The 11278-nt window shown below is 52.3% G+C and overlaps 2 protein-coding genes across 2 annotated transcripts in view; one reads left to right on the top strand and one right to left on the bottom strand.

Annotated features, from left to right (window-relative positions):
- Positions 1-1691: 1691 nt before the first annotated feature.
- On the bottom strand, positions 1692-10069 carry ZNF76 (zinc finger protein 76). Its single transcript, XM_009272858.1, has 14 exons — positions 9908-10069; positions 8486-8566; positions 7635-7712; positions 7281-7483; positions 6373-6450; positions 5856-5972; positions 5527-5602; positions 5045-5170; positions 4518-4697; positions 3993-4226; positions 3437-3579; positions 2497-2649; positions 2274-2387; positions 1692-1925 (listed from the first exon to the last, which is right to left on the bottom strand). Exons 1-14 carry the CDS (start codon positions 9978-9980, stop codon positions 1821-1823), a joined length of 1761 nt encoding a protein of 586 aa, XP_009271133.1. The 5' UTR covers positions 9981-10069; the 3' UTR covers positions 1692-1820.
- Positions 10070-11124: 1055 nt separating this feature from the next.
- Positions 11125-11278, top strand: part of RPL10A (ribosomal protein L10a) — a 4748-nt gene continuing 4594 nt past the window's right edge. Inside the window, exon 1 of the mRNA XM_009272949.1 lies at positions 11125-11197. Within this exon, the coding sequence (XP_009271224.1) occupies positions 11125-11197 (73 nt within the window). The remainder of the gene's footprint in view (positions 11198-11278) is intronic.

Below are 11278 nucleotides of genomic sequence, written 5' to 3'. Positions count from 1 at the left end.
CCGGGCTGCAGGTCAGATCCCCCACCCCACCCCACCCCCCCCGCAACCCACGGACAGAGCCCCCCACGCCCGGGGAAGCACAACCCAGGGCTGGCTGCGGAGCACAAACGGGACAGGGATTTGTAACCCTTTGCTAGCTCAGCCTAGAGATCAAAAGCTTTCTCGGCATTCGTGTTCTGCGGAGCGAAATCCCCTCCCTGACTCAAATAGCAGCTTCCCCTTCTGGGATTTAAATGAAGAGCTTCCCCTCGCAGGGGGAGCGCGGGCCGCGCCTGTTGGAAAGGTTCCAGCCCTGCTTGTTTTTGGGATCAGCTGCACCAAAGGCGGCGAGCGGAGATCTAGCCCGCTGCAGCCCTCCGGGGTTACGCCCGTTCCTTGCCTGCAGAAACCTCTTCCTCTGCAAACTCCTCGGGTATATCCGAAAAAAAGAAAAACACCTGCGCTGGTCTTCGGTTTACAGTTGGACTCGATGATCTTAAAAGGTCTTTTCCAACCTAAATGATTCTACGCTGCTCTCCGCGCTGGCTTTGTCCACAAACTGCCCGGGGCAGAGGCAGGCAGCGGAGGGGCTGAGGTTACTCCTGCTGGGTTGAGGAAGCCAGCCCAGGCCTCTCTCCCCAGCTCAGAGGGTTGTAGGACGCGTTTACGGACACATTTTCTTCTATTGATACAATTCCCTACATCGAGGCTTGCAGGAGTCTTTGGGAGAGCCGAGGCCTGAGCCGAGATTCAGGAGACAGCTCCCAGCCCCTCTAAGACACACGCTGAGAGCTCAGAGGCTACAACCTACCTCGCTCACAGCCTTCCTCAGCGCCGTTTTTGGACAATCACTGCACTTTCGGTCAATTCAACAAATCTCCTGAACTTCCTTAATCCTTACATCTGCAAAACATCCCACCCTCTGCCAGCCACTGGCCCCAGGGACTGAAAGAGAGAAGGGTGGTTTGTTGTTTTTTTTTTAAAAAGAAAATTTTTAATTTGTTTTTATTTCAACTCAGCATTTACATCCAAGTCTAGCTCAGCCCCCAACAAGTGCTGGTTGGTTTCGGTGGAGGGAGCGCTTTTGCTCTGCTCCACCGCGCCGAGTCTGCCAAGGAAGTTTGCTCGAGAGCGGACTGTGATGAAGAGATGGGAGAATTACTGTGGGAGCCAGCCCGGGCACTCGCTCCAGCGTCAGGAACCGGTCACCACTCCAGACACCGAGGCCAGGACAGCCTGGGCTTGCTTTGACGGGGCTTTATTGCTTCTGTGCGTACGCTGCCCACTTGTCCCTTACCTGGAGGGGTGGGCAGGAAAGGGGAGGTTTTGGACCATTCCTAGAGGGAGAGGGCAGGAAGTGCCTCTCCAAAAATATTTTGCGCTTCCAAAGACTGCTGGAATCTCTGTGGCTCCACCTCTACTGCAGAAGACTGGCAGGTCTTGGAAATCTTAGCCATGAAGCAATAAATGCTAGAAGACACAACCTGCCATCTCCTCCAGACAGAGGGAGTCAATGCCCAAGGCAAGGAGCAGGAAAGTTGCTGCTCGGAGTCCGGGAAAACAGCAGAGCATCCAGGAGAAGGCAGCAGCCAAGTGTCTTTGACATCCCTCCTTGGAGAGAAGAGCCCTTGGAACAGGGTCACTCTGGTAGCCCAACGCCGCCGGCATCAGCTCTCACTGCCTGCGCGGTGCACGCGCTGGCCACTGGTCTCAGCCACCTTCCCTCGCTCGTGTACCGCACTTCTGCGCGCCAGCTGGCCCGGTTCCTGCAGCTCCCGACAGCCCCGCAGAGAACAGGCTCGGGCTGCCTGCCCTCCCTGCCCGGGAGGCTCTGCAGGGTCTCAGCACCCATTCTCAGACACGGCTGCGTCAAGTGCTACAGGTTCACGCTGGATCGCTGCTGCGGCCATGCTGATGGCTTCCTCCAGGCTCCGCTGCTCTTCTAACTAGTGGAGGAGAGAGACAACACTGTCCTCCCAAAAGGCGGGCTCAGGAGGTGCGGGCTTGCTCAGGGCAGCCCCCAGCAGGATCGAGGTACGAGGGATTGGCAGCGGGTGACACAGGGAGAAAGCGGCAGGACAAAGCAGAGAGAGAGAGAGACGGCTACGATGGGGAAAGGCTGTTTACAAAGGAGCATTCTGCAATCCAAGGAGCACGTCCCTGCTCTCCTCTATACACAGGGCATCTGGGAATTAAGGAGCAAGCACCCTGGGCAAGAGGAGATGCAGCAGAGCAAGAGCGTAAGTGCTGAAGCCAGCGGGTGGATGGGGGAACGAAGGGGAGCCGTGCGGTACCTGCACTGTGATGTGGGTGCCGTTGGCGGTAGCCAGCAATGCCACCTGCTGATGATGGAGGGACGCGATGGCCGATTCTTCAGACATGACTGCCCCAGAAGTGACTATGGTAACCTAGGAAAAGTTAAGATAAAAACCAATCACGTTTTAAAAGAAAATGCAATTCCCTTCTAGCAGGCTGTTTCTCCGCAGGGAAAAGGGAAGGTCCCAGTTCTGTCTGTACCGGCTGCGTCTCGGTGCCGTCCGTGTTGGCCACAGTCACGGTGTGTGTGTCACCACCTGCCAGCTCTTCCTCAGGCACGGCGAGGGCACCGCTCTGCGTCACCATGCTGATTGCACTGCCCAGGGCCTGCAGGTCTTCCTGCGACAAACTGACCTGGGCGGGATAACAGCAGATGCTCTCAGCCAGGATGGCTTCTCAGGAAGCCTTACGCAACTCCCGAGTTTAGCAACACAAAGGTCTCAGTAAGGATGAAATATTCTCCTCTCCTCTGCATGCAAGACCTAGGGCACAGAGAACTCCAAGGACTTTGCCCAGGGTCATGGACAGAATCGATGGAGAACTCACGGACCTCAGGTCTCCAGCCCTCCCCCTTCTACCACACCTCCCCTTCCCGTTTAGCATCTTCTCTCCAGGCTTTGAAGAGACAGCTCGTGCATCGCTGCAGCAGGGAGCAGCACAAGCGTTAACTCGTGGCAGCTGTTTCCTTTGCCCCATGCCACAGAAGGGAGTTTTTCCCAGTCAGCACACAGGCAGCTGGTGGAGGGAAGTACAAGAAAAGCACTGCCGTACACAAACTATGAAAAAACAATCTCCAAATCCAGCCTGTGTCAGCAGAGATTGGGAGCTGCCTCTCAACAGCTGTCCGGCAGGCGAGGGCGGCCAGGCGCTGCACGCAAGCCTGGGGAAACGCCTGCAAGACCCCGTCCAGCAAGAAGGCGAGTTGGGGACCAGAGGTCCATTCTTTACCCTCCACATCAAGGCTGCAGCAGTGGGGTAAGGCTGTAAGGAGGGAGCCCTCATGACAGACAGAGCCCATGAAGCCCCAGGGTCTGTTTTATGTTGAAAAAAGCCTTAAAGAGAACACCAAGGCTGGGTAGAGGCAGAATCTTACTCAGTTAACTGCTGTCCCCTACATGCTGGAGGCTGTCAGTGTCCATACCTGCTCTGTCCCATCCTGAGAGATAAGTGAGACCTGTGTAGGCATACCATCGTCGTTTTCCTCTTCCTCTTCCTCTTCCTCCACCTCTGACAGGAAAGCGATATGCTGGCTTTTCAGGGGGGAACCTCTGTCAGCAGCAGCAGCTGAGTCAGGGAAGGGGAAGAGCAAAAGGGGTGAGAGAAGCACTAATCAGAGCGTGAAAGCACACGCCTGACCCCGGGACCTGCCTGTTGCCTGAAGGGCCAAGCACAGAAGAACACAAGATCATGATGACAACAGCCCAGCACTGGCCTGGGGAGAAGGGTCTTTACCTCTCCCTGTACTACAGAACGGGCAGGAGCCCATTCCCAACCCATGACACGCAGCGAGGACCATGGGGAGCCCTTTTCTCTCGCCTGTCACACAGATCTGGGTTTGATGGGGGAGGCAGGAGGCCACAGCACAGACCTGGGTCTGAGAGAGGGGAGCGGCCGCAGGCTCTTGCCGTCACCTCTCTCCCCATTGCCAGGCGGCCTGACCCAAGCCTGCCGCAGGTGACGGCAGAGTGGTCGCTCACCCTCCAGCTGCTGCTGTTCGTAGAGGGCCTGTTCGCTCTCCTCCGTGGCCTCCAGCTCGCCGTGGCTGCTGCGCTTGTGCATGGCCAGCGTGGAGGTCTGGCGGTAGGTCTTCCCACAGCTGTTGCAGGTGTAGGGCTTGCAGTGCGTGTGGACCACGTGGTGCTTGTAGAGGCTGGAGTACTCTGTGAAGCGCTTTCCGCAGCCCGGCACAGTGCACATGTACGGCTTCTCTCCTAGGGCAGAGGCCACAGAGCAGAGCTTAACCCACTCACCCTCCTCATGCTCTGGGAAGGGATTCCCCATCAAGAGGGAATAGCTGGAGACAGACCACTGGAACAGGTGGAACAATAATCAGCCCAATAAAGCAATTCCTATTTCCTTTAACTCGCTGGCTACTCCCAGATCTACCCCTGCAATGCCTGGCCTGGAAATGACCATTTCAGTCCCACAGATTTCCCTGCTGCCACAGTGCAGCCAACTGACTGGGGAGGAGCTGTCTGCGTTTCACCCTCTCCTCCTCTTACCTGTGTGGATTCTCATGTGGTTCTTGTAATTGGTGGCACTGGTGAAGCCCCTTCCGCAGTTGGGCTCCGGACACATGTACGGCCGCTCGCCTGTGTGCGTTCGGATGTGAACCTTGCGGATGTTGGATGTGGTAAAAGAGCGGCCACAGCCCACAAAGGGGCACTTGAAGGGACGCTCACCTGCATTGAGAGAGTGACGCGGATGAGAGTCCTGCTACAACGCAGACACCTGTACCCCTTCACTCCTCCACAGTATTACACCACCGAGACCTCAGATCAGACCCAACTGCTGGCACATTTCCTCTAGCGACACTGGCATCCCTACCCCTTTTGCTCTGCTGTTCGTAACCGAGTCGAGAATCCCTAGTATACTTCTACTACCCATCTACTTCTGTCTGAAGACAGCTTCAGTTCTGCCTTGCTTCACCCAAGATACAAAAAGGCACGTCCTGGACGAAGGCTGAAGCAGTACTTTATCTTGGAGACCCCTTCAATGGGGGGCTCAGTTCTTCTCCTGTACTGCTCACCTGTGTGTGTCCGGATGTGTTTCTGTAGATCCCCAGAGGTTTTGAAGGCTTTGCTACACACGTCTTCTGGACACTTGTACGGTTTCTCACCAGTATGTGTTCTCACGTGGCTCTTCAGCCCGTACCCTGTCCAGGAAAGAAACTACAATTAAATTTTATAACGAGAAGGAAATAATATGGCAAGCTGTGTACCACCTCTCAGTTCATGCATGTTTGAATGTCTGTCCTGTGTCTGCAAAGCTGAAGGGGAAGAAATATCCAAACAGCCTCACAACACCACTGACAACTCAGCTTCTTTCTATAACTCCTTTAATCTGTCCATAATCAGTCAAGTCCCGGGCAGTCTCCCATGCTGCAATTCCTTCTCAGAAGGCTTTAAAAGCTATGCTCATTGTGCTCTGCTGGAAAAAAGCCAGGGCTGATACTCAAGAGCGGTTTGGACTGGAGAGAAAACAAAATTTGCTTGAAAGAGAAATTGTTACCTGTAGCAAATGCTTTTCCACAGCTTGGGAAGTCGCACGTATATGGCCGGTCACCTGTGTGAGCACGTTCATGTACCTGGAAAAGAAAGAACAGGACCCTAAAATGAGGTCCGAGACAAGGAGGAAGGAAAACAGCGTGGAGAAATCTAGCTGGTGGAGAGAATCTGAAGTTGTCTGTTGGATTTCACCTTGGCCAATTAAGACATCTGGATCTCTTGGGGAGCCAAGCACACAACTCAGCCTTTTGTATAGCAGCATTCTGATCTGGCACTATAACACAGGGATACGTCTGGTCTGCACATTGCGTGATTGCATGTTACCTGCTTTACCTTTAGATGGTGGGCGGTGGTATAGAGGCGGCCACAGCCTTTGTACCCACAACGGAAAGCTCTACTGCCGACCTGCTGCCCCTTCTCATTGCTGTGCACTTCCTCCTCCTGCAAATCCTGCCGAGACACGCATGGAAATTAGTTTAGTGAGCCACTACAGCAGGCTTCGCAAAGCCCACACAGATCATTTCCTTCCTTGCCATACATATGCACTCCTTCAGTTACCCTCACAAAAACATGTTCCTACAAACACAACTTGTGCACATATGGTAAAACCCAGGTGACAGGGCAGGGGTCTAAGAACCAGCCCATTCCCACCTCCCAGCTCACCGGGTGTTCTCAGACACGTAACTCACCTCTCTGTGCTTCACTTAGCTCATTTGTAAAACCTGCAGCTAATATATTTGCTAACCTTGCAGAAAAACCACAAAGCTTTTTTAATTACTAGCTGGCAAAGCGCTCTGCATCAAGAGGAGTTCGGCCCAGTTTCAGAAATGCATCACTGAAAAATTCAGACCTGCGAACGGACATCACTGGAATCCTCACTCTTCATATGGCAGTTGTCTGTCACTCCCTCCTCTTCCTCGTCAGATACCTACAAGCAAAGAGGCATGGGTACTGTTCATACCTCCCTGTACAGTGTGGAACAGGTGAGCAACCCAAGCAGGAAGGCATTCACATCAGCGGTGCCACCCCGCTCTTCTCCAGAGAGGTAGGGGAGGCTGGTCCTACCACAGCAGAAAGGTCTCCATCTGCAAATCTTAATGCTGCCCGGCTGAGCACCGTATCAGCACACTCCTGGTAGCCCCTTCTCACACGCCACCATGAAGATGGGAGAAAATGGCAGCACCCAAGACATTCAGATGGAGCACTGCAGTGACAACACGTTAGGATCTGAAGCCTGTTTTTTGAGGCCTTTGTTGACATGGGGAACAGTGGCCAGAACTTAGCCACTCCTGACATGTAAAAGGTTAGTCTTGGCCTGCTGCCTGAATCATCTGTGGAAGAGAATATCATACCCCGGTGGCATTATGAGAAACCTAGCAAACAGAAGGAAAACACCTTCAAGGAGGCACATATAAAGCAAGAAAAAAAAAAACCCAAGCTGCATCACAGCAGCTCTCTGCTCTTCCCAAATCTGTGCCTGCAGCAGGTTAAGGGTGGTAGGCCCAGCACTCTGTAGGAACTAGCTAGAGGGTCCAGCAGGAAACTGCCCCGTTCTAGGTCCTTAACTGTCAGCCACCTGTCAGTGGTGGCCCTCTCACGGGAGCCCTGTTCAGTTTCTCTTCTCAAAGCTGGCATTGCTGAAGAACAAATATACAGAAGTACTAACGAAGGGAGGACACTTAAACCCCGGGCCAAACGTGGACTATACCAGCCCCTCAATGCTGCTGGCAGACCATGAAAGCAGCGTTGATTCCTCACCTTACTGGCGTACTGCTTTAATGCATCAATGGTCTCCACATCAAAGGCATCATCTTCCTCCTCTCCAGCCAACTCCTCTAGCCCAGTTTCTGCCTGCACTTCCAGGATGGTGCTGCCAGGTGGCATGATGACAGGACGATGTATGTAGGCAGTGGAGCCATCCTCCAGCTGGACGGCCTCGAAGGTGCTGGGGTCATAACTTTCTGCAAGGGGAAACCAATAAAATCAAATGTAAAAGAGCTGCTGAGCGTGAGGCACTCTTCATCTCCCTGGGCTACCTACAGCCTTGGAAATCTGTGACACTTGGCAGCTTCTACTCCAGCTGCCAAGGGAAGAACAGAGAACACGCTTTACCTTTAGGTGTGTTGTGTATGTAGGCCATACTGCCATCTTCCAACACTACTGGTTGACCATCTTCAAAAGCCACAGACTCTAAAAGAAAAGAAAAAAATCCACACACCTTATTGGAAGACTCAGTGGGTTTCAAGCAACCTTTTAAGAACAGAAAAGGGAGGTGGCGTACAATGAGCTTGGGAGGGCAAGGGGAGGACTGCCCAGAGCAACGGAGTTCTTTCTACCTGCCCTTTCACACCTTATGGTGGCTGGGAAGGACTCCTCTATGCTGCTCTGGTGCCTGCCACATGAAATGAATTCCCATCACCTCTCAGATTAATTAATGTCACCTCATTTCAGAGGTGACATTGGCTGACGGGTCAATGACCAAGGTGGCATTGCTTCCAACAATCCCCACCCTCCCCCCTCCAAACACCTATTCCAGAAGTAATATATTATCTCATAGTTCAGAGGAAATTCCTGTCCAACTGCTCCCACATGAAACAAACTCTCTTTGGGCTCTGTAGTTGGCACAAACACAGCACAAAGCTTGCTGGTCTTGCTTGTAGACTAGTGATCTGTCAGACTGACAACTGTGAGAGAGCCCACAGGTGAAACAACACTTAAACATTTGCTTACACCACCAGCAAATTTGCCTTCTTGTCAGATTGCTAAAAACTTTGCAGGAAATCACATGTTCTATGTCCTTGCTCATTCAGCCTCAAAACCACGGGCAAGAAAAAAACCCCTACACCTATATGGACTTCTTAGAGCTAGAGCTAACAGAGGAGCCCGATTGTTGGAACACAGACAACTGCAGTTACATCTACAACGTCCTTCTAAAAAGAAAGAGGTGAACTTATGGTCCTCACCTTTCTGAACTGTCACCTGATGGATATAAGCTGTGGTCCCATCTTCAAGTTCAATGACTTGCCCTTCAATCAGTTTTTCACCTGAAACAGTTAAAAAATTGTCATCAGCACGGCCTGCAGAGTCCAGTCTTTCTGGTCCCACAAGCTCTCCCCTTTGCCACATCTTCTCAAGGAAACCAGTCCCACAGAAGACAGCAAAACTGTTACTTATAAGCTGTTATTTATCAAGCTTTCCCCTGAATAGCCATAGAGGCACTTAACTTCCCAGAAATGCTGGAGCCTCCCTTTCCTAGACAGGAGGATACAAGACAAAGAACCTCAGTCATCACTTGTTTACAAGCTGCCTTCACAGCCCTGTAAGCCAAGAAGCAGAAAGAATGATGTGTGCTAAGCGTTTTGGATCTGAAGTAGAAAGCAATTACACTTGTGCTGGAGAAAAGTTCAACTAGGAGCTTTTAACGGCATCAGCAGGGGCCTGAAGATTTCTTTTCTTCCACTTTGGTGGAGGATCAGCTCTTGGGAAAAAAAATTACAGGACCTAAAGGGACCTAAAGTGTTGCTACCCTCGATGGATTGTGAAGACTAGACTCTTAAAATAGTGTAACTCTGAGTAACCCTATAATAATGTTTTAGTTACCAAATTATTTGATGCAGAGAGGACGTTGCTCTATCCCACTTGAACGTGAGCAATCCAGGTTGCTTTCACCTGGTGCACAATGTTTGTGGGGGTCACAAAACCTCGTGGTTTTCAAGATAGTCCAATTCCACACACGTAATAAACTTGCAGTGAGTTCACACAGAAAAGAAAGCAAGAGAGCAATCCCCAGGACATGAAGCCTCGCAACTCAACCGTCCTGTTCCGCAGGCTGGGAAACAGCGTGCTCCTTTTCTCAGGAACAGTGGGTGGTGAAAGAAGCAGCACCTCACAAACACCAAAATAAGGGCAGGTGTTGAATTTGGCACTGACACCGCTTCAGTTAACCAACGCTGAGCTCAGCACCCCTTTGAGTGAGAAAAGCACTACTGTGAACCAAATTCTATGCATCTCAGTGAAGCAAAACATCCTGCTTAGCTTCAGGGGAGGTTTTGGTTGAAGAGTCCTGCAGGCCATAGAGTAAACTCCGTCTCCCCAGTAACCCCGGAGAGAACAGGGCTCACTCTAGTCTGAACAGAACCTTCATTTTCTACAGCAACAGCTCTCCCATCTCCAAAGCTTTATTTCCAAACCAGAGGCATGTTATATTTCTGCTGCGTCACTCTTCTGTGCAAATCTAACAGATAGTTGCTATCTTCCTGTACAAAGCGACCACACAAGATGTATGACAGTTCGCGTGCCGTGAGGGCACTTTTGATAAGTCTGACTTTAATTTCACAGGGTCAATCAAGAGACTTTTAGACTTCGCAGCCCAAAGGAACCGTTACCTTTGACAGCCTGCTGAATGTAGGCTGTCGTCCCGTCACTAAGGGTCACTGCTTGCAAACCCAAGCTCTCCATCCTGCCCCGATGACTGGTCCTCAGACATGAATTTCACTTTACTCAGCGTGCTCGCAGAGAGCACCGGGACCCCGAGCAAGAGGTTTGTGGAACAGCAAGTTGTCGTCTTTGTTGCAAGCCTTAAATAAAAAGAACAACTCAAATTTTCTTTTCTCCCAACATACGTGTACTCACTTTTGCACATTAAGAAAGGCTTGAATGGCAAACTGTTTTGGTGATTATAAAGGATTAAACTGGACAAAAGATGCACCCTTCCCATACCAATGGCAGGCAGGGCTAACAACGTATTCGACAGACAAATATAAGATAAAGCTTATCGAGCCAGTGAACTGACAGACTCTTTTTAGAGATAGGGTAAATGCCACATTCAAGCCCTTCCCATCCTCCAAACGAGCTGCAGGAAAGGTTTCCGAGTACTTTAAAGTCTGAACCTACAGGCTGAGGGTGTCCTGTACTGCAAGAGACAGGGGCAGGATGATGAGCTTTGTCCCTGGAAGCATCCTCATTCTCTCCTCCCTTTCCTGTCTAAATCCTGGCCTTCTGAGGAACAGAATTTCAGGCTGTAAGCAGATTATGTTAAAACATCCACGCCCCCACGAGAACATTTTGCTGAAGAGGCACTCTGCTAATAGATTATGTTTAAAAGCAGCTGCAGTGAATTCTTCATGAGTAATCTCCGAAATAGCCTAATATGTTATCATTTTGATTTCCAGGAACAAGTCTGACCGCTCTGTCTGTCACTGCAGCACCCAAGGGTGCAGCCAGGCTTTGTGCCACGCTTGGTGCCCTCTAACCCAAGCACTCCCTACGCCCGACAGACAGCTCCTCTCCAGCTGCAGCAGATTCTGCCTGCTTTTAGGGCTGACACCTCCTGAAAGGCATCGCAGCTCGTTGCCCAGCGAAGGCTCCATCCCAGCAGGGTCGCTGGGGCATCGCTGGGGAATCGAGGCCCCTTTGAGCTGCTATGGCTGCCACGCAAACCGATGGCAGCGCTGCTGGAGGGGACGCGACCCCCTGGAAGGGATGGGGCAGGTGCTCCCTGAGGAAAGCCAGGTGTAGGCTGCGGTGTGAAGCCACCCGGGGGGTGACAGGGGACGTGCCTCCCGCGTCAGGGCGGGCTGGGGACAGGGCAGGGCCTGGCACCATGGCGAGCCCTGAGGGGAGCGGCGGGGCGGGGCGGGCCCAGGCGCCCTGGGAGCGGCGGGGAGACATGGCGGGCCCCCTCCCTGTAGTGTTGGCCAGGAGGGTGGCGGCAGCAGCTCGCCGGGACCCGGCTGCCCCTCGGACGCCATCTCCCC

Source organism: Aptenodytes forsteri, unplaced genomic scaffold (genome assembly GCF_000699145.1).
Source record: "Aptenodytes forsteri isolate BGI_AS27 unplaced genomic scaffold, ASM69914v1 Scaffold142, whole genome shotgun sequence".
In the NCBI taxonomy this organism is placed as follows: Eukaryota; Metazoa; Chordata; class Aves; order Sphenisciformes; family Spheniscidae; genus Aptenodytes; species Aptenodytes forsteri.
This window is presented reverse-complemented; position numbering and strand designations above follow the sequence as displayed.

Bases quoted from the DNA above. Each gene is read 5' to 3' on its own strand.
- ZNF76 (XM_009272858.1), bottom strand. From the start codon at position 9,980: ATGGAGAGCTTGGGTTTGCAAGCAGTGACCCTTAGTGACGGGACGACA. The intron at 6,451-7,280 runs GTGAGGAATCAA...CTTTGCTTGTAG, and splicing joins TAAAGCAGTACGCCAGTAAG to GTATCTGACGAGGAAGAGGA. The intron at 3,580-3,992 runs GTGAGCGACCAC...TCCCTGACTCAG, and splicing joins CGAACAGCAGCAGCTGGAGG to CTGCTGCTGCTGACAGAGGT.